The sequence below is a fragment of the Mrakia frigida genome (genome assembly GCF_051309035.1).
Source record: "Mrakia frigida strain ATCC 22029 unplaced genomic scaffold BDY24scaffold_24, whole genome shotgun sequence".
Lineage (NCBI taxonomy): Eukaryota > Fungi > Basidiomycota > Tremellomycetes > Cystofilobasidiales > Mrakiaceae > Mrakia > Mrakia frigida.
The window spans coordinates 196,919-223,375 of record NW_027481257.1 but is presented as its reverse complement, the minus strand read 5'-3'; the positions used below and the strand labels follow the sequence as shown (position 1 = coordinate 223,375).

At 54.8% G+C, this 26,457-nt stretch overlaps 12 protein-coding genes across 12 annotated transcripts; 6 read left to right on the top strand and 6 right to left on the bottom strand.

The window, feature by feature from the left end:
- The first annotated feature begins 934 nt into the window (after positions 1-934).
- On the top strand, positions 935-1,773 carry BDY24DRAFT_128425 (uncharacterized protein). Its single transcript, XM_076635980.1, has one exon. The coding sequence runs from the start codon at positions 1,080-1,082 to the stop codon at positions 1,719-1,721; it is 642 nt and encodes a 213-aa protein (XP_076494811.1). The 5' UTR covers positions 935-1,079; the 3' UTR covers positions 1,722-1,773.
- Positions 1,774-2,075: 302 nt separating this feature from the next.
- BDY24DRAFT_435766 (zinc finger MYND domain-containing protein) lies at positions 2,076-3,682 on the bottom strand. The gene is made up of 5 exons (XM_076644194.1): positions 3,307-3,682; positions 2,884-3,228; positions 2,408-2,791; positions 2,305-2,332; positions 2,076-2,197 (listed from the first exon to the last, which is right to left on the bottom strand). Exons 1-5 carry the CDS (start codon positions 3,652-3,654, stop codon positions 2,133-2,135), a joined length of 1,170 nt encoding a protein of 389 aa, XP_076494810.1. The 5' UTR covers positions 3,655-3,682; the 3' UTR covers positions 2,076-2,132.
- Positions 3,683-3,802: 120 nt separating this feature from the next.
- On the bottom strand, positions 3,803-5,664 carry BDY24DRAFT_395591 (PhzF family phenazine biosynthesis protein). The gene is made up of 8 exons (XM_076641317.1): positions 5,626-5,664; positions 5,382-5,546; positions 5,176-5,286; positions 5,076-5,089; positions 4,853-4,977; positions 4,552-4,743; positions 4,296-4,434; positions 3,803-4,195 (listed from the first exon to the last, which is right to left on the bottom strand). Exons 2-8 carry the CDS (start codon positions 5,528-5,530, stop codon positions 4,008-4,010), a joined length of 918 nt encoding a protein of 305 aa, XP_076494809.1. The 5' UTR covers positions 5,531-5,546; positions 5,626-5,664; the 3' UTR covers positions 3,803-4,007.
- A 1,170-nt stretch (positions 5,665-6,834) lies between these two features.
- On the top strand, positions 6,835-9,900 carry BDY24DRAFT_128316 (major facilitator superfamily domain-containing protein). Its single transcript, XM_076635979.1, has 7 exons — positions 6,835-7,302; positions 7,454-7,546; positions 7,632-7,858; positions 7,968-8,124; positions 8,254-8,490; positions 8,555-8,840; positions 8,952-9,900. Exons 1-7 carry the CDS (start codon positions 6,965-6,967, stop codon positions 9,768-9,770), a joined length of 2,157 nt encoding a protein of 718 aa, XP_076494808.1. The 5' UTR covers positions 6,835-6,964; the 3' UTR covers positions 9,771-9,900.
- Positions 9,901-10,029: 129 nt separating this feature from the next.
- On the top strand, positions 10,030-12,203 carry BDY24DRAFT_407486 (L-rhamnonate dehydratase; the record flags this gene model as incomplete). Its single annotated transcript, XM_076642760.1, has 11 exons — positions 10,030-10,108; positions 10,209-10,278; positions 10,413-10,634; positions 10,738-10,903; positions 11,018-11,139; positions 11,217-11,387; positions 11,464-11,496; positions 11,574-11,683; positions 11,757-11,793; positions 11,873-11,994; positions 12,073-12,203. 11 exons carry the CDS (start codon positions 10,030-10,032, stop codon positions 12,201-12,203), a joined length of 1,263 nt encoding a protein of 420 aa, XP_076494807.1.
- Positions 12,204-12,400: 197 nt separating this feature from the next.
- BDY24DRAFT_442987 (uncharacterized protein) lies at positions 12,401-15,039 on the bottom strand. Its single transcript, XM_076644730.1, has 7 exons — positions 14,913-15,039; positions 14,661-14,796; positions 14,154-14,521; positions 13,778-13,916; positions 13,499-13,684; positions 13,059-13,334; positions 12,401-12,932 (listed from the first exon to the last, which is right to left on the bottom strand). Exons 1-7 carry the CDS (start codon positions 14,982-14,984, stop codon positions 12,655-12,657), a joined length of 1,455 nt encoding a protein of 484 aa, XP_076494806.1. The 5' UTR covers positions 14,985-15,039; the 3' UTR covers positions 12,401-12,654.
- A 257-nt stretch (positions 15,040-15,296) lies between these two features.
- On the bottom strand, positions 15,297-16,330 carry BDY24DRAFT_353535 (complex I NDUFA5 subunit family protein; the record flags this gene model as incomplete). The annotated part of the gene is made up of 3 exons (XM_076637758.1): positions 15,297-15,675; positions 15,948-16,055; positions 16,119-16,330. 3 exons carry the CDS (start codon positions 16,328-16,330, stop codon positions 15,612-15,614), a joined length of 384 nt encoding a protein of 127 aa, XP_076494805.1. The 3' UTR covers positions 15,297-15,611.
- Positions 16,331-16,520: 190 nt separating this feature from the next.
- ATP14 (F1F0 ATP synthase subunit h) lies at positions 16,521-17,232 on the top strand (the record flags this gene model as incomplete). The annotated part of the gene is made up of 3 exons (XM_076638151.1): positions 16,521-16,541; positions 16,641-16,698; positions 16,880-17,232. 3 exons carry the CDS (start codon positions 16,521-16,523, stop codon positions 17,230-17,232), a joined length of 432 nt encoding a protein of 143 aa, XP_076494804.1.
- Positions 16,957-18,094, bottom strand: BDY24DRAFT_128236 (uncharacterized protein). Its single transcript, XM_076635978.1, has one exon. The coding sequence runs from the start codon at positions 18,012-18,014 to the stop codon at positions 17,229-17,231; it is 786 nt and encodes a 261-aa protein (XP_076494803.1). The 5' UTR covers positions 18,015-18,094; the 3' UTR covers positions 16,957-17,228.
- A 77-nt stretch (positions 18,095-18,171) lies between these two features.
- Positions 18,172-20,997, top strand: BDY24DRAFT_371274 (DASH complex subunit ASK1; the record flags this gene model as incomplete). The annotated part of the gene is made up of 4 exons (XM_076638150.1): positions 18,172-18,255; positions 18,406-18,552; positions 18,744-20,857; positions 20,937-20,997. 4 exons carry the CDS (start codon positions 18,172-18,174, stop codon positions 20,995-20,997), a joined length of 2,406 nt encoding a protein of 801 aa, XP_076494802.1.
- Positions 20,998-22,933: 1,936 nt separating this feature from the next.
- Positions 22,934-23,855, top strand: BDY24DRAFT_395581 (zinc finger MYND domain-containing protein). Its single transcript, XM_076641316.1, has 4 exons — positions 22,934-23,434; positions 23,518-23,545; positions 23,638-23,660; positions 23,734-23,855. The coding sequence occupies exons 1-4, from the start codon at positions 23,006-23,008 to the stop codon at positions 23,788-23,790; spliced, it is 537 nt and encodes a 178-aa protein (XP_076494801.1). The 5' UTR covers positions 22,934-23,005; the 3' UTR covers positions 23,791-23,855.
- A 25-nt stretch (positions 23,856-23,880) lies between these two features.
- BDY24DRAFT_442982 (NADH dehydrogenase [ubiquinone] 1 alpha subcomplex subunit 6) lies at positions 23,881-25,260 on the bottom strand. The gene is made up of 7 exons (XM_076644729.1): positions 25,151-25,260; positions 25,010-25,029; positions 24,714-24,887; positions 24,371-24,403; positions 24,275-24,281; positions 24,152-24,188; positions 23,881-24,039 (listed from the first exon to the last, which is right to left on the bottom strand). Exons 1-7 carry the CDS (start codon positions 25,233-25,235, stop codon positions 24,006-24,008), a joined length of 390 nt encoding a protein of 129 aa, XP_076494800.1. The 5' UTR covers positions 25,236-25,260; the 3' UTR covers positions 23,881-24,005.
- Between the last annotated feature and the right edge of the window lie 1,197 nt (positions 25,261-26,457).

The window sequence follows — 26,457 nt, the reverse complement described above, 5'->3', positions numbered from 1 at the left end:
GCTCCCTCCGCTTCCCTGTCCGTGGAGGAGGTCCCCGTCGAGCGATGGGAGGACAAGAGGGATGAGATCGCAAGGGAGGAGATGGAGGAGGCGCAGGTGGAAGGAGGAGGAGGTGGGATGGTGCTTAGCGGGGGTGGGAAGCGAGGAGGAGGAGGAGGAGGAGGAGGAGCGAGGGGGGAGGTCGTTTGGGAGAGGTTGTGGGAGAATCAAAGGGGGTGAGTCTTGCGTCGTCGGGTTTCCGTTTTTTCGTTTTTTTCGTTCTTCGTTCAGGACGTGTTCGGTTTGGGGAGAACGAGACAGGAAGTGGGGAGGCAGAGACGAGAGATGAGAGCAAAACTGACGGGTTTCTTATCTACCTTCTTTGCGGCGTCGGAAACGGCAGCATCATCTGGTTCGGAACGCCTCGCTACTCTTCCTCCTCCTTGCTCCCAACGGATCCTTCGGCGTTCACGAGACCTGGGAGGGACAAGGAGCAGTGCAAGACGCCGTACGATTTGGATTCGTACCAGGTGAGTAACGAGCCTACAGAAAGAAATCGATCGGCGCGTCGGACGACACGACAAGAGAGAGAACTGATTTATCTCTCCCTCCCTCCCTCCCGCCTTTCCCCTCCTCGACGGCTACGATACGACCTTGATTTCCACAGCTCCCCGATGGCACCTGGTCCTGGGCCTCCTCGTGGATGATCAACATGCGGAAGGATGGGCAGACGGATGAGAAGGGCTGTGAGTAGTCGATTGGGATTCGTTCCCCCGACGCGTCGTTTTCGAATCGAAGCTGACTCGTGCTACGTTTGGCGTTGGGCTTTTTGATTAGGGGAGTACAACTCGTGGTTCAGGAACAAAGGGTGGCATGCTGTTCTTCCTTGGCATGGCTGGAAAGGGTGGGTGAGGAGGAGGGAGTGGTGAGTTGGTTTTTAGCCGTGTTCGTTTCGAGTCGGTGGTTCGTTCGGTTTTGTTCGAATCTGTTTCACTGACCTTTCTTCTTTCTTCCTTTTTTTTCCTTCTCTTTCGATCCCCTTCGTCCCTCTCCGCTCGTCTCTTCTTTCGTCAACCTACCACCCCAGGATCCGCCTCCGAATGCACCCCCCACCGCCGAACCTCTCCTCCCTCTCTCCCCCACCCTCTCCAACCTTACCTTCCCCTCTCCCCCTCCCCGTCACCGACGCGACTCCCACTCGGGACCGAACGAGCTCAGTGGGTGCCTCGAGTATAGGAGGTCTGGACGACGCGGTGAAGGCGCTGGCTTCGAAGATGTTGGATCGGGAGAGGATGGACGTTTGGAAAGGGTGGTTGGGGAGGAAGAGGGACAGGGAGGTGGTGAAGGATCTCGTGGAAGGCGATGTGAGTCTCTTCTTGTCTTCTTTTGTTTTCGTTCTCTTCTCTTTTGTTTTCGTTCTCTCTCTTTTGAAAAAGCTGAACGAAAACTCAACTCTGAACTCCTCCCTCCCCCTTTCTTCACCCGCCCCAAACCCTACCTCTACCTCCCTTCCCCAGCTCCCCACCCTCCTCCAAACCTTCACCCACCCTTCCTCCCGCCAAACCCTGCTCGATCTCCTCCGCTCCGACCGTCCAGACTGGGTCGGCCTCCCGCTTTCGACCTCGGAGCTCGAAAAGCACTTGGAGACGGAGGAGGAGAGGGAGGAAGGGAGGAGGGCGAGGGAGGGGGAAGGGTTGGTGAAGAAGTGCGGGAGTGGGATTGGGATTGGGATTGATGGTTAAGGAGGGAAGGAGGGAAGGAGGGAGGGAGGGAGGGAGAGGGTGGTTTTTCCGTCTTTTTGTTGTTTTAATGTTCGTTCGTACTGTACTTGGTTTCGGTCGCTTTCGCTAGCTTGCATATGTTCCCTTTCCTCTCTCTCGACTCTCGCTTCTATACCCTTCGTTTTGATTCTCGTATTCGTTCTCGGACTCTCGTCTGTTTACCAATTCTCTTTGATGTCCCTCGTTTCGTTCGTTCTCGATGAGGATCTCTTGGTCGTCTCTGCTCAGTGCTCGACTCAGAAGTCTACTCTTGCCCGAGAATCGAACGAGGATTTAGAGTGAAAGAAAAGAAAAGAAAACATGAAATCACGACGCGTCCGGTTTCGCGTCGACGTGTGCGTTTCGGCGACGAAGGAAGCTTTGAAGCCCACCTCAAGCGTCCCAAAGGAGCTTCTGGCAGAAGGGTTTGTGCCTGATCCAATCTTTGGCTTGATGATCTGGACGAGTGGAAGGAGAGAAAGAGGAAGGAAGGAGACGGAGTCAGTCAACGTCGAGGACGGCGGGACGCGTCGTTCGTCGTTCTCGCTCGAGCGAGGCAGCTCACCCGTCGAGCAGTATCTGGTCACCCGACACTGGAGAGAAAAGGAAACAGCGTCAGATCTTGAAGGAAGAAGTTGAGAGAATCACGAACATGCTCTCGTACTGACCCTCGAACAAGCCTTCATCTTCGCAGCCTCTCGAACCCTGCACGTCTGCTCGCCGCAAAACTCCCAGCCCGTGGCGCTCATCGAGTCCTGGAAGTCGGGATACTTGACTCGGATATCCCCTTCTTCTGGGATAGCATGGCTGAAAACGAGGAAGCTTAGAGCAAACCTATCCTCCCAAGGCTTCTTCGGGGACAAGGTGATGAGGGATTGAAGACGGCGAGCGACGGCCAAGACGTTCGACTCAGCGACAGGTTCGAAAGGAGGGAGAGAAAGGGTTCTCTGCGATGGGGTAGCATGTGGGGAAAAGGTGTAGGCTTCGACGCAAACGTGAATCACGCCGAGATGAGGGTAGAAGTGCGAGTAGCAATCGTTCTCGCCGACGTTCTTGTCGCGGGAGGGAAGAGAAAGATGTAGGTACGGTATCAGCTCGAGATCTCGTTCGAATGGGTCCGAAGACTGCAGAAGAGCTTACTCACCAACCTGAAACCATCTAGCGCCTTTTGGTAGTATGCGTTTCGGAGCTTGATCGCCAGGTCTGGATGAAGGGAGAGGTAGTAAGAGAGAAGAGGAGTTGAAGCTGCTCCGTGAAGGATCAGATCGAAGGGAGAGGAGAAGATTGAAGGTTGAGGCTCGTTGAGTACGCTGGTGATGACCTGAGGGAGATACTTCGTACAGAAGCAGTACTGTTTGAGGAAGCGATCAGAAGGAGGACAGACGAGAGGAAGGAAAGAAAGGGGAGGGAGAGGAAGATGGAGCGAGCTCACCTCGAAGGTGTTTCCATCTGTTCCTTCTTGGTAGTTCCACTCGAGAACAGTTCGAACCTAAGGATCGAAGCGCTAGGGTGAGCTTTTGAAGCATCAGAGCTCGAGAAGAGAAAGAGAGATTTGAGAAAGACTCACAAGCTTGCAGAGGTCCTCCCTCTCTCGCGCCATCTTCCTCCAGGCCTCCCTCCACCCTTCCTCCTTCTCCAACCCCAGAGCCACCGCGAGAGGGAGCATGTGGTCAAGCTGAGGTCTGACGAAAGGTACTCCCTTCCCTGAGAAGGAGACGGGACCAGTGGAGATGTGTCTGACGACGGTAGGGTTGAGGTTTCGAAGGTGCTTTGTGAGGGCTTCCTCGAGCTTCGCTTTCTCGACGGGATCCATGTCTGGGTCTTTGACGGTGACGGATTGGATGGCGTTGAACATCGGGAGACCTGGATGATTGCCTGGGACATCGGTTGAGTAGAAGGTAGGAGAGAAGGACATGTCGACGGGAGGAAGGAGTGGGCGAGTGGGTCGAAGTTGGGGAGGGAAGATTCAAAGAGCTCTCTAGGCATTCAGCTCCTCCGGCGGTTGTGAAGGCGACGTCGTTAGGGATATATATCTGTTTGGTTCAAAGCAGAAAGTTTATAATGGATCTACACACTGACAGAATCCCTGAGTAACAGCGGGTGAAATTTCCTTCGACCTCGAGCTCGACGACTTGGGACGCGTCGCAAAGCCGACCTCGACCGCCCTTCTTTTCCTCCTCGCCAACATCTTTCGATTCGGTCAGCTATTTCAGACTTGGAAGAGAACTGCGTTGCCTCCCGTTCTCTCTCCAGCTGCTAAACCTGGCATCAGATCTCTATCTCCCCCTCCCGATCCACCACTCCCTCCCCTCTCAAGCTAAACCTCCCCTCCCCAAGAGGTACGAGACCCAATCTGCCTCCTCTCGAACCGACGTGGTGGCTGATCCACTCCTCTCCGGTAGCTTTCGAAGGAAGTTTCGAAAGGAAGAAGGGCAGAACGTCGCTGTGAGCTGAGCCTGCGATTCGACGCGACGAACGGGGACAGAAGGGAAAGAGGAAGTCAGTCAGAAGCAACATTGAGAATTGGAACGGATTTAGAGGAAGAGTTTTACGAACCGCAGACCTGATCTTCGGGTGGGACGCAGGTTTTGGGATGGAAAACTCGGACGAGGAAGTCGGGTCGTTCTTCTCCGTTCGTCGCAGAGGTTGCCGGAGGATGAGATACCAAGCACACTCCTCGAGCACCGACGGTAAGCTGGTGGAAAGGAGCAAGAGGGAGAAGGAGTGTGAGGCTCGGTATCTGTCTGAAACCGAGGAAGAAATGAACGCGGCGAGACGCGTCTCGAGCGACAGGCGGAAAAGAACGACTCACCAGTTCCTCTCCCACGACCTCCAAACTGCTCAACGGCCTCTCAGTATCTGACCACTCTACTACGGTATCAAACTTCCCTCGAGAGATGGAAGCAAAGTCGTCCTCCTTGGAGTTGGGGATCGCTTTGAAGAGGCACTCGAGGATTTGGGATCGCTCCGGTTCAGGAATGGAAGTAGGAGTGTCGTGGAGAGGCTGACAAGACGAGAATAGAAGACAGAAGTCGTGAGTGAAAGTCTTCGAGGAAGGTCAAATGAGGCGAAGTTGAACGACGCAAAGAAGAAGAAACGCAAGGGGGACGAACGAAGGTGACATCGGCGTATAGAGGAGAGAGGATGTTGGAAGGAAGGATACCATGGCTTTGAGTGTGATAGTTGATGAGCCGAAGCGATGGATTTTGGGACGAGAGAAGCACTGAGGTGGCGATGGCTGAGAGATTCGGACGCGTCGAGGGGAGAACGAAAGCAGAGCGTGAGGCTACAGAGCAACGAACTGGTCTGGAAAGAATGATATAGCGTTAGACTCACATCCGTGACCGCATCTATTCATTGAAAAAGGGGAAACTTCAGTCTGGAGCAAAGAGGGACGAAGAGAGACGGAACGAAGGACGAGCGCTGTCCAACTCACAAAGGAACGATCTGCCCAGTCGCAGTTGCCCACCAGATCTTGTAGTCCTTCACCTCCTTGGTCCCACCTGGAATTGGTACGACGAAGCAGCACATGGGTTGCTGCATTAATCTGCAGCTCAAGAAACGAAAGAAGAGGCGGAGGGGTCAGCATCGGTCTTGACCGTCGAGTCGAGCTCAAAGAAAGGCCAAAAGAGGTCAACTCACACTCCCGCGGCACTCATCTGCTCTTCGGAGATGGGTTCCTCGAGAAGAAAGACAGCTGCTGGGTTCCCGAGCTTCGTAGGAGTGGATTTTGAGCTCGTGAAGGCGTTGACGATGAAGTACGGGAGGCGGATCGAAGAGAGCGCTGGCATGATCCTTCGCTGAGACCTGGAGAGAGAGAGGGAGCAGAGAAAGTGAGTTAAGAAGGTGGAGGAGGTGAGCGAGTATCAGTCAAGAGCGTACTGACAAGAAGGGAGGCTCTGGAGGAAGATGGTCGTTGAAGGGAAGAAGGAAAGAAGGCGAGCTCGAACTGACTCGACCTTTTTCGGTTGAGTCGCCGACCCTCCTTCTTCTTTTCCTCCCTATCTCTCCTGTTGTGAGCTGGTCTCGCAAGTCGCAACCTCTGAGAGAGAAAGCCATCTATTGCGAAGCGAAAGTGAAAGAACCAGGGGTCGAAGACGAAAGTCGACGAGATCCGAACCTGCTCGACGCGTCCTCCCTCGAACGACGAGCCGAGAAAGATGGACAAAATTAGACCGCCGGACCTGGAGCGAAAGAGAGGTATGCAGAGAGAGAAGAGAAGAGAACGGTCAGCTTTGAGGAGAGATTTTGGGAGAAACAAAGAGGGGAGAAGAGCGGGAGCGAACCTGTCGACGGTTTGTCTTCTGGGACGGTGCAGACTCTCCCTCTGCTGGACGTTCTCAATCTCCGGCCCACCAGCATCTCGAGAGAGCGTCACTCTATTCAGCCCAAGTCCCTCGATGAGCTCCGTCCTGACGACTCTGCCAGGCGGAAAAGGAACGGGAGGGCAAGACGAGGAGGGAGATCAGCTGAAGTTCGCTCGTCGCCGTCGCCTACGAGAATCTCAAGCTCCAAGAACTTCAAGGACTGACCTAGTAAATCCCATCTTCTCGTAAAAATCCCTTCCAGGCTGATTATCACTCAAGCACACGACAACGGCCCTTCTCGACTTCCCCGCCTCTCGTTCAGGCAACACCCCGTCCGTCAACCTTCTACCCAATCCCTGCCCTTTCCACTCCTCCAGCAGATACACAGACTGAAAGGTCAGGTACCCGTGCTCGTCCTCCTCCTTAGTAGCCGTCGCGAAACCGACGACGTCCCCCGGCCGACGAGAGTGGTTTGTTCGGGGTGAGTCAGGCGAAGAAGGAAGTTTGCTGGGGAAGCGAAACTGGGGAGGGAGGGTAGGAAGTCGATTTGAGCTTGGGTTAAGAGGTCTACGTAGGAAGTTCGCCAGGAGGAGAGAAGAGGGAAGTGGAGGAACAGCTGGTGGGACGAGGAGGGGAGGGATAGGACTCGGAGGAGGAGGGAGAGCCATTTTTGGACGAGCAGCGAAGTTTCTGTCGGTCTGAGGGGCTTTGAGGGTGTATTCAAAGACTTTCAGAGATGTTTGATGATGGTGGTGAGGAGGAGACTCGACCCAAGCGACGACGAGCCGATTTCGGTCAACCTCTCGGATATCCCTTCCTTTCCTCCAACGTTCACTCCCTCTTATACCCTTCTCTTCCGTCGCATGGTCATCTTCTCTTCCAATTAACAGCTTGTCACACTTTCAGCAAACCCCCAGCATGTCCCTCCACTTGAAACTCTCTCGCTCTCCTCTCCTTCCTCTCCCTCCTCATCCCGAGATCGAACTCGCAACCTCGCCTTCCTCCCCCCTTCCTTCCCCTCCACCAACTCAAGTCGACCCACTAGATCGCAGTCAAGGGAGAAGAGAACCTCGGGCTGGATATACCGACGCTCCCTCAGAAGACGAGGATCCTGTGGAAGGGGAGGAGGAAGGAGAAGACGAGGAGGAGGAGGATCAGCCATCGGAGGAGGACGAGCTCGCTTTGGTTCGTAGAGAGAGGGGAGAGAGATGGTTTGCGTTGTTCGTCGCATGCTTGCTGTCTGTAGGAAGTCACTAGTGAGTTCCGATCTCGTTCATAGTTCGTTCTCTCAGTCGTTCGGGAAGGATAGGCGGGGGAGGAGCAAGACGTCGAGCTCAACTCCCTTTCCTTCCCTCCTCTTCCATTCTCTCGCTGCTGATCGCCCACCTCGTCCTATCGTTTTCACAGTGGCACTCATTTACTGGGTCCGATCAAATCTAGGGTCAGCCGAGAAATGGGAGCGTCAAACTCTCAGTTCTCTCTGTTACTCGCTGCTCTCTCGTGAGCCTCCCTCCCTCCGTTCCCTCCTCGTCGTCGACGACACCTCGACTGAACCTCGTCACTCTTTTCCTTTTCCTTTTCCAAGTCTCAACAACACCTGGACACCTCTCGTCGGTGGACTTCTCACAGCTCGACTCGGAACTCCTCTCGCATCGATCATGGCCACCTCCCTCATCCTGATTGGCCAAGCGACCATCTTGTTCTTCACTTCCTCAGGTGCGAATGGAGAAGGTTCCATCAAGGGGATGCTGTTGGGGATCTGGATCTTCTCTCTGGGTGTATCTCCGTTGGCGGTGGTTCAGGAAACGATCAGTGCGTTCTTTTTCCTGTTCTGTCTCTCCTCTCTCACAGGCTCGAGACGCGTCCTCGTCCCCCTCGACTGACGCGTTCACCTCGCTCTCTCTTTCTTCGCCTACCACAGTCGTTCGGTACTTCAGCCACAAGGGACTAGGGCTCTCCCTTGCCCTCGGACTCGTCGTTGGGAAAGGCGCCAGCTTCGTTTCCGCGATCACGTCGTATCCTCTCTCCGAGAGGTTCGGTCGACGAGGTCCTTTCGTCGCTAGCACGCTCCTCGCCTCGTGAGTTTCGCCTCCCAGTCTCGCACAAGACTTCTTCCATCTTGTCACCCACCGTTCTCTCGTCTCGAACAGGACTAAATCGCTAACGCGTCGTCCTTGCTTTCTGCCTCCTCCGCTCTCTTCCTCCAGCGTGAGCTTCGCCGCCAACATCTTCTACTGCGTCGTTCACTACCGCAACCATCGAACCCTCTCCTCCGATACCCCCTCCGCCTCCCTCGACCCAGACGAAATCGCCACCGAGAAGGTCCTCCAACGTCGTCGAGTTCGATTCACCAACCTCTCCAAGCTCGGAGACTCGTTCTGGATCTTCATCCTTCTCAACATCTTCTCCGGAGCCATCTGGTCTCCCTTCCTTCAACTTTCATCGTGAGTCGTCCTCTCGTCTCCTTCCCGATCATTCTCGTGCACTGATCCATCCTCCTTTCCACAGAAACCTCATTCAACGACGCTACCTCCTCTCCGATGCTACGAGCGCAAGCTACGCTTCCCTCCTCCTTGCCTTCTCCATCGTTCTCTACCCGATGGCCGGGTGGATCCATGATCACTTCCACACCGACAGGAGGGACACGTTCATCGTCTATCGGCTCTTCGTCCTGGCTTCCTGCCTCACGTTGTCTTGCTTCGTCTGGCTCGTGCTGCCGGTTGTCTTGACGAGGAGTCCTGTGCCTGCGATGATCGCTTTTGGAGGAGGTCATGGTTTTGCGACGCTGCTACTCGTGAGTCCTTCGAATCTTGATTTCGAGTGGTTGGGGAGGGAAGAAGGAAGTGTCGATGCGAACGTCGAGTCCGATTTCCCCTCTGACGCTCCTCTCTCGTTCTCCTCACAGGTTCTGGTGGTTCCGGGTCTGGTGGAGAAGGAGTGGGTCTCGACGGCGTTAGGAGCCCACAAATCGATGGAGTCGGCAGCAACTACCCTCACTCAAACTCTCTCAGGTCTCCTCCTCGACGCGTCGCCCAAAATCCACCTCCCGACCTTCCCCAAACCTACTCCTCCCTCCAACTCCTCCTCAATCCTCGTCGTACCTCCCTCATCACCACCTCAGGACATACCTCCCGATACCACATCGACTCACCTCCTCCTCCTTCTATTCCTCCTCCTCAACGTCCTCCAACTGGCGACGACGATCTTCCTCTGGCGAACGGCGTCGTCTCGTCTCGCCGCTTCCCTCCTCTCTTCCACAACTGTCACTCCCAACCCCAACAGCGACGATCCGCCTTCAACCTCTCTCGCATCGGATGGTTACGCTCCTCTACCCAAGGAGGAGGAAGACCGAGACGAGCTCGACCTGGAGGAGGAACGACTCCCTCCTCCCGCCTCGACGTCCCTCCGAACGAGCGACGACCTTCCCTCGTCGCCCGCCTCGGTTCACTCCACCTCCTCCCTAGGTCCTCTCAGGAACAAGATCAGGACCTTATCGGCGTCGTCGAGGAGACCGTTGATCTCCAGGACGAGGAGTGGGCGAGACCTGAGTGCGGGAGGAGACGGAGGGGAGGGGTGCTCGTCGGGAGGGCTGGGAGTGACGGTGCTGGGGTGGGCTGAGAGGCGAAGGGGACGCTGGTTCTTCTTCATGAGTCTAGCGTTTGTATTTTCGAGTTGGGCAGTATTCGGGGGTGTAGCGATCTGGAGGTTGGAAGGAACGAGATGAAGATTTTCTCGGTCCCGACTATAGTAGTCGTCGCTTGCGCTCACATGTCATGCTTTTCCCCCCTCTATTCTTTTTATTTCTCTGCCCGAACTGAGTCCAGCTTCGCTTCGGGCTTTCTTCGAGGCGAACCAAGGGGCGAACGGCACATCTCGCCAGAACTTTGCGAGCCTGGCAAAAGAAGGAATCGCAGGCTGATCTTTCCTCCCCATCAACCACCACCTTCCCCAACCTACTTCTCGCACTCTCTACCATCAACAGCATGAGCGTCAACGGAACCATCAAATCAAAGGTCTTCCCTACCATCGAGAAGATTGAGAGCTTCGTCCCTTCCGCGAAGGGTGAGTTGGCACGCTTCTCCTCCCTTCTCCTTCTCTTCTTCTCCTCTGGCCGTCGCTGATCATTTTTCTTGGCTTGTTTTCGCTCTCTCGCTTTACTCAGGATCTGGAGGAGACTACCACAACCAGTCTCAAGGTCACTGGATCGTCGATACCTCCATCTCGAACCCCATGTTCGTCCTCTCTTCCCAGCTTCATCCTTTCCCTCTCCCTCCCTCCTCGTTCCTCACTCCCCTTCTCGAGTTTTCCCTTTTTTTGCACTTTCGCTGACCTCTCTCCTTCCACTTCCACCCCTCTTCCTTTTCAGGTCCTCCTACGAGCAGTATCGAGCCTCTCGAACCTCTTGGGGAATCGGGGTGCTGGGATCTCTCTTCGTCAAGGTCACCGCCTCGGATGGAACGGTTGGGTACGCTACTGGATTCGGAGGACCTCCAGCATGCTGGCTCATCGAGAACCACTTCAAGCGATTCGTCTTGGGTCAGGATCCTCGAGACACCAACGTTATCTGGGACCAGATGTTCAAGGCTTCGTGAGTGAACATCTGCTTCCCGGCCCGGTTTCAGCCCACAAGAGGGGAGAGAGCGTGTCAGAGAGCTGACCTTCCTTTCTGCTACGTTTCGCTGGATTTTCAGGATGTTCTACGGACGAAAGGGAATCACCCTCGCTACCATCTCGGTCATCGATCTCGCCATTTGGGATCTCCTGGGGAAGATTCGAGGAGAGCCCGTTTACAAGATGATTGGAGGTCGAACGAAGAAGGAGATCCCTTTCTACTGCACTGGACCTACTCCCCCTGATGTGAGTTGACCACTCTGCTCTAATCTCACCTCTGCTCGATCTTGCTGCTGAGCTAGAGAACGCCTCACTGACTTCTCTCGTCCTCGCTCCTCTCCTCCTCTTCGCGTCGAACAGGTCAAGCGAATGGGTTTCTGGGGAGCCAAGGTCCCTCTTCCCTTCTGTCCTGCAGAGGGTCACATCGGAATGCAGAAGAACATCGACTTCTTGCAGGCTCACCGAGATTCCGTTGGACCTGGGTGAGTTTTTTCGTCGTTTCTCTCTCTCTTCGACTCGCCTCTCTCGACGCTGACCTTTTCGTCTTCTCCTCCCTCAGATTCCCCATCATGGTCGATTGCTACATGAGTCTCAACGTTCCTTACGCCATTGAGATTGCTCAGAAGTGCATCGACGCCAAGATCGACATCACCTGGTGGGAGGAGTGTCTTCACCCCGACGACTTCGACGGACACCGATTGCTCAAGGCTGCCATGCCCACCGTCAAGTGGTGAGCTCCATTTCCTTCTCGTCGTGTAACCTCGCACGAGCTCGAGCTAACTTGTTGTCTTTTCTTCGATTTCCAGGACCACCGGAGAGCACGAGTACTCCAAATACGGGTGAGTTCGACGTTCTCTCTCTTCAAGAAGAAGACGCGTCGAAGCTGACCTCTCTCCCTTCTTTCCTCGCCTCTCAGTTTCCGAAAGCTCATCGAGGATCGATCTATCGATATCCTCCAGCCCGATGTCATGTGGCTCGGAGGTCTCACTGAGCTCTTGAAGGTCTCGGCGATGGCTGCTGCCTACGGTTCGTCTCCCGTCTCGAACTCTTCGCCTCTCCTCTTCTCGTTGCTGATCGAGCCACGTCTTCGCTTCTTCAGATATCCCCGTCGTCCCTCACGGATCCGGACCTTACTCGTTCGTCTCTTTCTTCATCGAACCTCATGATGCTTGCTCTTTGGACTGACCTCTCCTCTCCTCTTCTTTCTTCCCTCAGCTACCACTTCATCATCTCCCAGCCTCACTCTCCCTTCTGCGAGTACATCGCCAACTCTCCCGATGGAAAGTCCATCCACCCCGTCTTCGGAGATCTCTTCCTCAACGAGCCCATCCCCACAGGTTCGTTTCGCCTCTCCTCTCATTCTCGTCTCTCTCTTTCTTGAGCTGACCTTCTTTCTCTTCTTCTCTCGAACGCAGGTGGACGAATCGACGTGTCGGACGAGCCTGGATTCGGACTTGTTCTCAACCCCAAAGCTCGTTTGATCCCTGCTGGAAGGCTCTTCAACGCGGATCCCGAGAAGGGTCTGGGAGAGGCGGATCAGGCTTAGATGGAGTCGTGGTTTTGAGTTTGGGCTTGGGTTGGAGGAGGGATGATCTCTCTCGCTTCGACGTTGTATTACTTTAGCTTTCGTGCTTCTTCTTTCTCGCTATGCATCTCAACTTGGGCATTAAACAGCTTCGTGGAAACGTCGAAAGCGTAGGGAGAAAGCTTCGACGGAAGTCTTCGACATTCAATCTTTCACGACCGATTCGCCTCCCCTCCCCGTTTTGAGCCGAAAAAATTACTCTGTAAGATGGGTATGTTGTGGGCACCAGAAGGAAAGAGAGAACAAACGAACGAAACGACGCGGGCGGACAACGAACCGAACCGAGAGACGAAAAACCGAACAATCAAGATCTCCTTCCTCGAAGCTTCTCCCCCTTAGAAATCCCGAACGAATCCTAGACTAGAGACGGAAAGCAGAACCGAATCAAACGCACGCGTCCGTCTTCACCCACTCACTTCCCCTCCTCAGCCTCTCCTTCCTCCTCGTCCTCATCCTCCTCTTCCGGCTCAGCCCCGACCCTCGACACAATCTCCTTCCATAGAATGTTCGCCTTGTCCCATTTGGTCGAGAACCCTTCCTTGAGGAAAGCCAGACTCTCGACGAACTCAGGCGATTCCGATTCGAGTCCGAGGGGAGTGTAGACGAGGACGGAATCGTAAGGGTTAGGTGAATTGGCGGCTTGGAGATCGGGGTTAAGCATGGAAGATTGACGGATCTTGAAGTTGAGGCCTGGCGGAGGGGAAGAGGGGAGAGGAAGTGAGATCAGCGACGCGTCGAAGGGAGTAAGAGACGGAGGGAGAGAAAGAGAGAAACGAAGCGACGAGGGAGAAGAGAAGGTGGTGGGATGGCACTCACTTCGTCCATCCACATCGTACGTGTAAACACAGTTGAATTCTGGTTCCCCAACAGCTCCTCCGTGTTCAGTCTGGATGAACTTGACTCCCACGACGGCGAGGTTGGTGAGATCCTCGTAGAACACAGCAATCTTCTGGTCCTTGGTGGTCTCCTCGGCGGTGGTGGAAGCAGCGGCGGCAACGGCTGTAGCGGAAGTAGAAGCGGTCGAGGAGGCAGCTTTGAGGAGTTGACGAGAGTTGGTGACTTCGGCTTTGAGTTCTCGTTGGAGTTGTTCGACTGTAAGAGACGCAGAGATAACGAGAAGAGAACGAAGGGTCAGTAAGACGATTGGAATGTATATATTAACACGCGTGAGGAGAAACGGGGCGAGGAAAGGGATAGCAGATTGAACAAGACGCGTCGAACGAGCGTCGGGACGAGAGTCGAAGGAAGGGACTCACTCGTCTCAGCCTGCTCCTTCGTCTTCTTCGACTGTTCCTTAACCATCCTCTCCAGATCCTTCGTTCCCTTCGCAGGCTCAGCAACGACGGGAGCAGCGACCTGAGGTCCCAAAGCGACGAGTCGAAGCCGTTCCTTCTTCTCCTTCTCGTACGCCGTATTCAGGGTCTTGTTCAGATCGTTAAGCTCTGTTCACGCGAACGAGGAAGGGATCAGTCAGTTCCCTTTCGCCGGGACGCGGATAAGGGGAAACAGAACGGGAGACAGGGACGTCGACTCACTGTCAGCCCTGGCCTCAGCCTTCTCTCGATACGACTTGAAGTTCTCCTCCGTCTGGGTGTTTCGAATCTTGGAGAGTTCGTCGAACTGACGGATGTAGATGTCTCGTTCCTTCTCGAAGGCGTCTCGTTCGGCGGTGACCTGATCGAAAAGAAAACAAAGGAAGGGGAGAGGGTCAGCTCGAGCTCACTTCCCTTCCTTCCCTCTCCCTTCTTGAGCATCGTCCGATAAACCGTTCCCTTTTCCTTCCTACGGCAAAGCCGTTCAAGGATCAGTTCCCTCCGTAACGAGATAGAGTCGCTTCCCGAGCCGCTGGGAGCGAGCGAAGAACGACAAGAAGCGAAGGCAAATCTCAGCCAACGAAACGAAGAAGCTCACCTCGTAAACACTCCTCTCCAACTTCTTGATCCTCCCCAACAGAGTCTTCACGTCCGTTCCAATCGTCTCCCCGGCATCCCCACTCTTCCCACCGTTGACCTTCCCCTTCGCACCTCCATTCCCGACAGGCTTCTTCGCACTCTTCTTCACTGGTTGAGCTTCCTCCTCTTCCTCCTCCTCTTCATCGTCCTGTCCATCCATCAACGAATCCTCCTCCTGGACAGGCGGCGGTAGGGGAGCAGCCTTCTTGGACGAAGCTGGCTTGGAGTGGGAGGGTTTGGAGGATGAGGAAGGAGGTGGTTTGGAGTGGAAGTTTGAGGAAGGAGTTGGACGAGGTTTGGAGGTGGAGGAGGACGGTTTGCGAGGAGCTGGGAGAAGCGGGATCCAAAAGTGCAAAGGCAGAGCAGAGCGAAGTCAGCTTCATCTCCAGAGGTGAGCACGCTGGCGGTGGATGGGGCAGGAGAAGATGGAGGGAAGAAAGGAGAGAGAAGGAGAGAGAGAGCTGACCTTCGACCTCTTCGTCCTGCTCGGGTTGAAGCAACGAATCCTCCGCTGTTCGATCCAGTTGAGCGAGTTTCTTACGTTGATGTTGAGTAGAAGAAGATGCCTTTGTTGATGGAGGAGGAGCGGTGTTCTCTTTTCCCTAAGGGAACGAACGGGACGAGAGGCAAGAAGGCAAGAAGGAAGGGAGGAAGGGTCAGCTTTGTTTTCCTCCCCTTCCTCCCTTCTTCTTCGAGTTGAAGATGGATAGGAGCTCACCTTGTGAGTCATAGTAACAGCCATGTCGTCAGAGTCGTCGTCCGAGGCAGGAGCAGGAGCAGGGCGGGCCATCGCTGGAGAAAGGGGAGAGAGAGAAGGAAGGAAGCAGAGGAGGAGGAGGTCGACGTTTGGGAGTTGTTGACGCGAGAGAAAAGAAACGCGTGCAGAGAGGTTCGGCGTGATTTTCGCTGTTGTTTTTTCTTTCGGGCCGAGTGATATACAATAACTGTGTTGCAAGCGCGGGATAGGATATTTTAGAGCCGAGGCGAATTCCCAGAAGATTTGCTCGAGAAGAGAAGAGGAGGAGGGCTTGAGGAGCGTTTCCCGAGATCTGGAGGACGCGATAGGAGCTCGTCCACCCGGGGAGCCGAGCGAAGGACAGAAGAAGTCAAAGTGTCGTTGATCAGTCGTAAAGGGTTAAGTGAAAATGAAGTGTAAGAGAGAGACCAAAAAAGAAAGGGAAAGACGCGTCGACGAACCACCGACCTCTACCCCTTCAGAGCAGATGCGCCACGCTATTCGATCAAAAGAAGAGTACAACAAATCGTAAAGAGTGGATTACAAAAGGTGAGAAGGAGAGTTCCGAGTCAAACGAATCGACGAAGGAGGAGAAAAGTGCGCTCGTCCAGTGAAAGAGGGAACGATGAAGGAGGCAAACGAGAGTGAGGTTGAGCGGGTTGATCGAGTTGACGGATCGAGCTACTCTCCAAGCTTGGTTTGAGCCCATTGACCAGGAGGAGGTTGAACTTGAAGAGGTTCCCATCTGGAGACGAGCGAGAGGGAGGAAGGACGAGGTCGAGGTCAGCTCCTGGGAATCCAGATCGGCTCAGAAACGAGGAAGCAGATCCAAGATTTCGCAAATATGAAGATCGAAGCATGGAGCTGACATGCAAAGGAAGGTTATCTGCTAGATCTCCCCTCGATTCTAGCAGAACTTCTCTTCCCAAATCCAAGCTCGGCCCGACTCTCCCTCATCTCTCCTGCCTCTTCCTCCTCCCCTCCTCAAAGACTGGATAACGAATCGAATCGACTCACGCTTTCCACTCCAGTACCTTCCCCACCAGACCCAACTCTCCCTCGGCCATCTTGACCAACTCCTCTACTTCTCTTACTCCCATTTCCCGTTCAAACTCCTCCTGAGCTCTCAACGTCTGCTCCTCCCCAATGGCGTCCCTCTTCTCCTCGCCGAGCTTCTCCTTCTCCCACCCGTGCTTGAGCATGATCGTCTCCAGTACGTTCAAACGATGCTTCGTAGAAGCTTCGGTTCCTGTTCGATAGATGTAGGAAGGAGGGAGGAGGGTGAGGGAGGAGAGCGTTCGATGGTAGAGAGTGTGCAAGGCTGGAAGAGGAGCTGGGTGAACGATCAATCCGGCGATTTTGGTGGAGAGTTTGATGAGCGAGAAAGGAGAAGGTCGCATGGTCGTCTGTAAGGGAGATGGGGGTTGAGGTTGAGGTTGGTACGGAAGGAGAGGATGGACGTTAGAGATGGGAGGGGAGAGGGAGGAAGCGGGGAAGGAGAGGAGGAGGAGGGGTTTGAGTCCGCGAAGAGAAAAGGGTCAACGCTCTGGGTTGGAGAGTTGAACCTCAAACCACCTCCTTCCCTTCACTATGTCTACTTTCCGAGTCGCTGTGAGTCTCCCCTTTCCTTCTACGTTTGTGCTAGAAGACTCAGATGAACAAAAAAGGAAGAGCTGACTCTCTGAATCCATCGTTTGGCTTGACGTTCAGTCCCGATTCGTCGCTCCTTCTGTTGGAAGGTCCATCTCCTTCTCTCCCGTCAGGAAGGGTTAGTACAGAGTGTTTTGGGCTCTTTAGATTAAGCTGGACGTTGGCTCTATGTACTGACCTTTTTCTTGTTTCTCCAACTTTTCTGTCCGTCTGTCTATCGGCCATCTCCCTCGCACCTCCTTCCCTTCACCTTCCTCCAATCCCTTCTCCTCCTCCCCTTCCTCCCGTCCCTCCTCCAGACCTCGTTCAGGACCTCTACCTCAAAGAGCTCAAGGCTTACAAGGCTCCTCCTACCCCCAAGGACGCCCACGTCGCTGCCGTCAAGGTCTTCACCCTCCCCCAGGCTCCCTCTACTCCCGCTCCTCTCACCTCCAACCTCGCCTCGGACCTCCAAGCGTTCGAGGACATCGAGGTCGACCTCGCTCCTCCAGCCGCTCTCGCCGAAGGAGTCGCCGTCGGAAACGATCCCGTGGAGATGATGAGGGAGGCTAGGGAACCCATCCCTATTCCCGCGTTGAGGAAGTGGAGGAACGCGAAGGGAGAGGTCATTGGAAACGATGGGAAACCTCACCCAGCTTACAACGCTCACTAGAGGAGACAAGTCGTGAGTTTTCTTTTCTCGAGGGCTGTAGAAGATGGGTGGTTGGGACTTGGGTGGAGAAAGAGAGAGACAGAGAGAGAAGGGGGAACTGACGGGCGTCTTGATCGTTTGGTTCGAAGCAGAAGGAGCGAAGGGAAGGAAGGCAGGAAACAGAGGAGAAGGAGCAGGGATTGTACATGTTGGAACGATCCTTCTCGTACAGCACTTGAAGGAGGTTCCGGGAAGGGTTCGAGGAGGGGATTTGATGCACGAGTTTCTCTTTTTCTCGAGGAGACAGCAGGAGGAAGGGAACGGGAGAGGGCGAGTCGTCGTTCTTCATCGCACGCTTTCGGATCCGCTCGGTGGGCTTTGGCGGTAGGAGCTGGGAACGAGGTGAAGGTTTGCACTGGTGTCGAGAGGCTTGATCTAGGGGATGGGAGGAGAGGGATTGGCGAGGAGACGGTGGGGAGGAAGGGAGGAGTGATGAGCTCGGGGAAGGAGAGTCGGGAGGGTGGGCCGACGAGGGAGCTCTTTCGTGAGAGATTCCCTCTTTCGCTCTGCTGCTGAGAGCTTCGTTCGTTCGAGTGTCGATAGAAGAGAAGCCTATCTTCCCGGTCTTGCGGTCCACCATTCTCGAATCTTGTCCCATCGAGCTCCAGAGCCATTCTCTCGAGATCATCTCTCCTCTCCGCCGAGACCACCCGACTGGCTTCCTTCCCTCTCGACTTTCCTCGCAAGGTTTTCCTTTTCTTCACTGAATCTTGAATTCTCACCGCTGCTAAAAAGTACAGCATTCAACCACAACCAAGCCCTTTTTTTTCTCGTTGACCCTCGCGTCCTCAGTTTCAAAAACAAACCTCGACGCGTCCCTCGTTTCGAGCTCTCTCTCCTCCTAAACATCAACAAGCTCGTCTCCCCTCGCCTCCCAATCTTTACGTTCTTTCTCCTCGGATGTCAAACCCTCACAACCCTCGCCTGCATCCGCCTTACACGATCATCGATGGAATCAATCCGGATTCCCCTGATTCTCAACAGGTTCGTTGAGCTCGAGCTCTCTTCTTCTCCTTCCCTCCTTCCCTCTTGAGCTCGAAGCAGCTCGTCCGACCTCGCATCCGATCCTTCTCGCATAAGCTGACGTTCTCCCGATCACTCTGGCTCTTGCTTGTGCTGCTTCGGATGATTTAGATGGAGCAGATTGATCAGTTGAACGTTTTCCTCCTTCAAGACATCGACGAGAAGTTCTCGAACTTCCATCAGGTCATCACAACAAGACTCATCCCAGCTGTGAAGAAGTTCAATGCCGTCAGTGAGCCGACGAGGGAAGCTGCAAAGGTACGTACGACTCGGCTTTGGTTCTTGGGTTGGGAGGAGAGGGCTGGAGAGGGAGGAACGGGAGGGAGGGAGGGAGGGAAGGAAGGAGGAGGAAGCGAGCTCGACCTCTTCCTCTTTTGCTCCTCTTTCCCTCCATCCAATCTTGGAACACGACCTACGACCCGTGCTGATACCTCTCCTCTTCTCATCAGTTCTGGCGAACCTTCTTCGAAGCAGCAGCAGCCGTCCGAGTCCCTGTTCCAACCGACTATCAGCTCGACCCATCCGCTCCTCCCTCCTCCTCCTCCCTTTCCACCTCAGCTCAACTACACGATCCCAACGCTTCTCTCCCCGAGTCCCACCCTTCCCAATCCTCCGAATCATCTTTCTTCGCAGACCTACCCAGAGGAGGAACCTCTTCCACCCCGCTCAACAGCAACCGCTACCAACAAGGAGGAGTCGACGACCAAGGAACTCCCAACAGCGACTTCATCATGGAGAGTCCCGTCGACAGGTTCTCGAGATTGGTGCAGCAGGATATCGAGCAGGACAGGAGTCCTAGCTCGTCGATGGGGAGCGGGTCGATGTACGGTGCTGGAGGAGCGAGAGCGAAGGATCCGAGGGACGAGGTCGACTACGATTCGGATTTGGACTCGCCAGACGCGTCGTTCGAGGACGACCAGGAAGCTCCTACGCCTCAGCCCCAACGTCAACTCCAGCAGCAGCCGTTGGGGAACTCGGCAGATGCTCTCGCGAACCTCACCATCTCCTCCTCTGGACTCCCCAACTTCCCCGTCCCAACTCACTCGACGACCTCAGCTTACGGTCGAGCTTCCTCCTCCAATCAGAACACCGCTACCCTCTCCCACCCTCAGCAACTCTCCTCCTCTTTCGCCCAACCTCGACCCTCAGCCGCTACACCTCGTCAGGCTCGAGTCGCCGGAGGAGGAGCAGGAGGACCCCTCACTCCCTCGAACCCTTTCCGCTCGACTCCAGGACAAGCGGCTTGGAACGGACTCGCCGATCTACGATCCACCCCTCTCACCATCACTTCCAAACCTCTTTACCAGAGCCAGTACTCTCAGTCGCGTCCTCAGCCACCTCAGCCGTCGTCGTCGTACCGAGCAGGAGCAGGAGCAGGAGGACGAGATTCCGACTCGGATTCGGACGAGGACAACCTGTGGCCAAAGGGAATGAGTCCTCCTCGAACGATGAACTTCACGATGCCTCCGAGTGCGAAGAAGAAGGATCCAGAGAGGATGGTTCCTGTAGATGTGGGACGAGGAGGAGGTGGGATTGGAGAAAGGGTGAAGGAGCGACTTCTTGCGGGAGCAGGAGGAGCTGGAGTTGGGCAGCAGGGAGGGATGCCCACGCCTCCTCGACCCGGAGCTGGAGCGAGAGGACCTCCCGGAGGAGGAAGGCATTTCGATATCGACGACGACGACGAGGACGATTACGAAGAAGAGGACTCCATCGGAGGAGGAGGGACTGGTCCACACCAGCTCTCGACGATTCCAGGATCAGTCAGTTCCGTCGCTTCCCAACAGCCCTACTACTCGCAATCCATTCACTCCCAACAAGCACCCAACTCCGTCTCCTCCAACACCTCCTCCTACCGTCAGCAGCAACCCCAATCTCATCTCCTCCCCAACCCAGTCTACTCCGCCTCTTCGTCCGCCTCAGGTTCGCACTACTCCCACGCTCCTCAACCCACTCACGAAGACGACAACGACTCTTCCTCCTCCTCCAATTCCTCCAACGACTCGGACGACGTCGGTGGGGGCCTCGAAGGAGACCTCTCCCTTTCCCATCTCGACCACCACCCTCCTCCCTCCTCGTCGTCGAGCCTGCTTCCCGCTTTGGGCCAACCTCTCAACCTCAACCTCTCCTCCCAACTTCAATCGGGATCTATGGCGGCGTCCCTCCTCTCGACCAACAACAACTCCACCTCGAGCTACAAAGCCAATCCTCCTCAGACGGAACTGGACGAGAGCTTCGACTACTCGGACGAGGACGATTCGAGGTTCGAACAGGAGGAGGAGGAACGACGGTTCCTGCAGGAGCAGCACCAGCACCAGCAGCAGTCCCAGTCCCAATCCCAGTCCCAGGGAGCAGGAGGAGGTCCATCTTCGTACCTCGGAGCAGGATCCCTCGGCGCAGGAGCAGGAAGACGAACCTCGAACTTGATCAACTTCGACGATCCGTTCGCTGGAGGACCTGGATCGGGAGAGGGAGGAGCGAGGTACGGAGCTGGATTGAATGCTGGGGGAGCATCGAAGAAGTTCGGGCTGCTGGGAGTGAGGGATGAGATGTTGACGTTCAATGGGTGAGTCGAACGTTTTCCTTGCGACGACGCGTTGAAGTTGAGCTCGAACTGACTCGCTTTGTTGCTTATGTTCGTGCAGAGGTCGATTGGAGGACGCACCGTTGACGGAGAGTCCTACGCCTTTCATGGCGAAGAAGTAGCGGAAGGAGGGGACCAGGAGTGTTGGTTTGGTTTGGGTTCCCTTTGGTTTCGTTCGTTCCGTTCAGTTTCGCTTGGTTCACTCTTAATTTTCAGGGCCCTCAGGTTTTTAGATTGTTGCTTCTTTATTGCTTTATTAGGGCTTCACTTTTCGTCAAAGCTGGAGTGATGGAGAGGAAAGCGAGCGAGAGTGCTCTGGAAACGAAGAAAGAAACGTGAAGGAAGGGAACGTCGGCGTCAGAAGAGGGAAGAAAGCAGAACCAGTCGCGTCGAAAGCTCACCGACGCAACAGTAGAAGGTGGCTCGGCACTGACCAACGCGAAGAGGGAACGACGGTCAGCTGAGAGGTTGAAGAGAAGGAGCTAGAGATGCAAACTCGCTCTCGAACAAGCCTTCATCTTCTTCGGATCCGTCTCCTTGCAGGGTTTCAACGCGCCTTGACCACAAACCATCCAATCCACTCCGATTGGAAGGCGATGATGCAGGTATGAACGATGGGAAGGTTGGGAACGAGGTGGGTGTAGCACTCGTCGATGTTGGATTTCTGGACGCGTCGGAATCGAGGGAATCAGGCTGATCAGCTCGTCGCGATGGATTCGAGATGATAAGCAAAGATCACAAGATGGTAATTACCAATGAAACAGCATTAGAGGCCTTCTTGTAGTACACGTCTCTCAACTCGAGCGCTACGGAAGGGTGAGGGGGTCGGGGAGGAGAGGTGATCAGCTCGAATCGAAGTTGAGTTTTCACGCTGCGGCGTCGATGATATGTTTTCTGTTGACTCGAGAAGCACGCACAGGACTACAGGAGGGTCGAAGCTATCGATGGGTTGTTAAAAGTTGCAATTTCTCAAGGCCAGACGGTCGCGAGGAACTGCTTCTTGCGGAGGTGTCGAGCTTCCTCCTCGTCGTCCTCTCTTCCCCCTCGACGCCCACATCTCCATCCTCTCCGTCTCCATTCCTTCGACTCTTTTTTCCATCCCACCTTCTCCCATCACCATCATCCAACGCTTTTCAATGTCGAACCCTCCTCCTCCCCAGTTCTTCGAAACCGAGGTCCCAACGGATCATCCTGGCTTTGCTCGCTGCTTCGACAAAGCTCGTCCTTCTCCGATCTCTCCTACCCCCGAGATGTTCAACCACAACCCACAGAAAGGAGTTCGCCTCTTGATTCCTTCAGATGCGAGGCCTTCGGCAAAGTACATCGCTACGGGTCCAGTGTCGTTCTCAGGAGAAGGTGAGCTTCTGTCTCCTCCCTCTCCTCCCTTCAACTCATCTCTCTTCTCCTTCTCCTCTTGCTTCTCAGGCGTTCCCTTCGTTCGACCTCAGATCGGAAACATGCTTCCTTTGGCTAAGGCTCTAGGTCTGGAGCGAGACGGCGGATGGATGGACGTCTGGAAGACCATGGGAGAGGTGAAGGAAAGAGAGAGGTTGTGCAAGCTCGTAAGTCCCTTCCCTCTCTCTCTCTTCTCCTTTCTCGCTGTCTCTACTTCAAGTAGTGAAGCTGATGGACCCTCAACTTCTTCTGGGCCAGGTTTGGGCAGTCCTTGAGTGGGCGAACGAAGGAAACTTAGGGAATACCTAGTGAGCTCGGACCGTCTCCTCCGCTCCTCTCTTCTTCTCGTGTTTGCTGCCTTTCTCGTCGCTAACCTTCTCCTCCTCTTCTTGTTCTTCAGCACCTACTGCTTCTGCACCAAGTACCTCCCCTCCATCGTCCATGCAGTCATCGACGAACCATCCCCTTCTCCCTTCGCGTCCCCGTACGATCTCATCCTTCGAGGCGTCGCAAACACTCCCCTTCTCGGTTTCTACCTTCGATCTCGTCCTGACCAGGCGATCAAGCTTCGAAACGTGTACTACAGGAAGACTCTGGGAGCTTCTGATGCCGTGAGCGAACGTCCTCATGCTCGAAGGGTCGAACGTCGAACTGATCCTTCGTCCCTCCCTTTCTTTCTCTCTCCTCAACCCCCAGGCCAAACTCCTCAACGACACCCAACTCTTCACTCTCGTCATGCCCAACCTTTTCGTTCTCCACACAGCCGTCGTCTCCTACCTCTCCTCCCCTCTCTCCACTCCCTCCCAACGCGCTCCACCTCTCCCTCTCCCTCTCACCTCCGTCCCGACCCTCCAACCCCTCCTCGTTCGCTTGAACGCCGTCATGGAATCCGAAGAGTTCATCAGACCCAAAACCTACTTCTGGGCAGGTCAGGTCGAGGACAACTTCTTCGTCTTCTCAGCCGGGCTCGTTCATCGAGACTTGCTCGCTCGTTTCCCAGAGATTGTGGACGCAGCGACCACTCCTGCTGCGATTGATTATGTCGCTTGTGGGATGTTCAGATGTGAGAATGGGTTTGCGTCGGTGGAGCAGTTTCTGGACCCGAAGATCAAGGGGATCAGCTGCGAGGAGAGGGATCCGAAGAAGTTGAAGGCCTGTGCGAGGGTGAGTTCGAACGCGTCCTTCTTTTTTCTGCTTCCTCCGACTTTGACTGACCCAATTTTTTTTTCTCTCCTCTTTTAATACAGTGCAAAACTGTCCGCTACTGCTCCACGGGTCAGCTCTCCACAGCACAAACCCCACGTCTCTCTCGACTCCTCGCTGACTCGACGCGTCGTTTCTTCCTCTCTCTCGTTTCTCGTTCGCAGAACATCAGTCCCTCGATTGGAAGGTACGCGATCCTTCCTCCTCCTTAACCTCCTTCACGTAACTAATCGTATTCCTTTGCTTCGTTCCCAAACCAGCACGGGAAACACAAACCCTTCTGCCAACCGATCTTGTGGGACGAGGACGACGCGTGAAGAAGAACGTCGAGACGATGTTGCAGTTCGGTTCTTCGTCTCATCGACGTGGGATGAGCATGAGCTTCTTTCCTTTCACTTGAAAAAAAAGAGAGAGAGAAAGAGAAGGATCCGAATCGTGGTACGAAGAAAAAGAAGCAGAAAGTCGTAAAAAATGAAAGTACAGTAAGCGTCGTCCCTCGTCCCCATCTGCCTGCCACCCCCCTCGTCGTCACCTAATGGAACGTCTGAACTCCCGAGTCATCCCTTCTGTTTCACCCACCAAGACATGCCAAAATGAAGGAAGGGAGGAAGAGAACCGGTCAGCGAGACTCGAACTCAAACTCGACGCGCTCCACGGGAAGGGAGAAGGGGAACGAACCCAGCTAGGAACTTGTCTAGGAATGTTACGGGTTTGGCTGTGAGATTTCCAAAGCAAGTGAGTGTTAGTGAGTGGGGAATAAGGATGACGGAAGCAGAGAGAGAGGGGAGAGGGACGACGGACCTTCGTTCTGGAGCAGACGAGGGAGAAAGAGGAGGGAGATTAGTGAGTGAGTTGAGAAGGAAGGAGAGAGGGGAAAAATATAAAGAAGGGACGTACCTCGGAGTCTCGGAACCAGGCTTGGATGTGGACCTGGGGAGGGAAAGAAGGGAGGAGAGGAGGGAGTGAGCTTGAGCTTCGACGGAGAAGAGGACGATGGAGGTTGAGCGAGGATCGGAGACGCGAAAATGTTCATCAATTAATTCCCTCCAGCTTCTGAAAGGGAAAAAATGCTCCAGGAATCCTTCCTCGCTCGAGGAGAGAGGGACGTCGACCTCATCTCCCTCTCCCTCTTCCGCCCTCTCCTCCTCCTCCTCCTCCTCCCTCTCCTTTCCAGCCCTTCCCCTCCATCGCCTCTCTCCTCGCTCCCACTTCAATCCCCTCGAGTATACTTCACACTCACGGGCTGTTTCCAAACGTTAATCGCCTCCTGAAACTCCTGCCTCCCCTTGTGAAGGAGGATGTCAATCACGTTGGTATCCGTAACGTGCTTGTTCCTCTCGAATCCTTCTCGGATTTTAGCTCGGAGGTCGTAGACGTCCATGTCCAGAGGGTACGTGTCGATCACCATAGGGGCCTGCCAGGTGGGAAGCGAAGGAGGGAAGAGGGGCAGGAGGAGAAGAGAGAGGGGAGGGAGGGAGGAGAGGTGAGCTTCGATTGGAGAGGGAAGGAGAGGAAAGAGAAATGGATGCGTCGTACAGCTCTGTAGAAGTCTCGGTCTGTTCGATGAGATGAGATGAAGCGTTGTTAAGTCAGCGAGCGAGAGCAGAGGTGAGAGGACGATGAAGGAGGAGGAGGGAGGAGGAGAGGGTCAGATGGAGAGCGAGCCGTTCAACTCACAAAGCGTCCTCACTCTCGCTGCTGCATCCTGAGGGGAAACCGACGAGCGTGACATCTTGGCTAGTCGAGAAGGAAGGGTAGTCATCTTGAAACAAAAAAACAAAACGATGCTGTGAGGGTTGGGAGGGAGGGAAGGAGAGTTGAGGTCAAGGCGGGGGTCGAGCCGGACGAAAGCGGCGGAGCCCTCTTCTCCCTCTCAACGTCCATCTCGTTTCTCTCCCCCCTCCTTCAGCTCTTTCTCTCGTTCAAGGTTCTCAACAGACTCTTACGAAGGTGAGTAAGGCTGTAACAAGGAAGATTTGCTTCGAAGAAAGGAACACTGACGAGCGATGGGAGGAACGCAGACCTCCTCCTCCGCCTTCCCCTCCTTCCTCCTTCAAGCGGGGTCCATCTCTCGTCGACTTCCCATCCTCCCTCGTTCATCTGGAGGTTGTATCTACGTGTTTGGAGGTTGATAGTATACGAGAGTATCTGAAGATATCGTGAGTCCTGCTCGCTTTGATGCTAGGGCGCTTGGGGAGGAGGAGGGAAGGGAGATGGACAAGGAGGAGGAGGACGAGCTGTTTGACTGAAGCTGACCTCTCTCCTTTCTCTCTCTGCCTCCGCAGATCTATACCGCATGTAAGCAAGGACCTTCGAGCTTGCGTGTGCTCTCGTTCTCCCATGCTGACCCTCGTATCACTTTCTCGGGGGGAAACAGACCTAGATCTCGGCTTGACCTCGAACCGACTCGAGCTCACCATCTCATCACCGCTGGGCCAGCTCTCGCTCATCGTATAGGCTTTCTCTCTTCCGAATCGACTTCTCCTCGGACTGTAAGTACCTTCTGGCCGACGTCTAGAATGCATCGAATCGAAGGAGAGTGAGATCGAGGTCTGAGATGCTGACTCTCCACCTTCCCTCTTCCTCCTCCTCCTCCTCTTCCTCAGCCCATCCTTCTTCTTCCTCATGCTTCCAACCTCACGAGCTTCGAGCAAAACCATCATCTCCCTCGGATCGTCCATCCCTTCCTTCCTCCTCCCATCCTACTCAACTTGGTCTTCCCTTCCCTCTCCTCCTCCGCCTCGAACCCAACACCAACGACGATCCTCCTCCTCCTCCACCATCGACGCTCACTCCTCCCCTTTCTACCCACCCACACCCTCTCTCTTCGAGTCCCTCCGAAGTCTATCGGAATCCCTCCAAAACGATCTCGACGTCAAGGAAAGCTCCCGTTGGGTCGGTCGAGCGTTGGAGAAGGACTTTGTCTCGCCCGCGACGATTCGGATACCTCCACCGCCGACCGTACCAGAAGAGACTCACAAGTA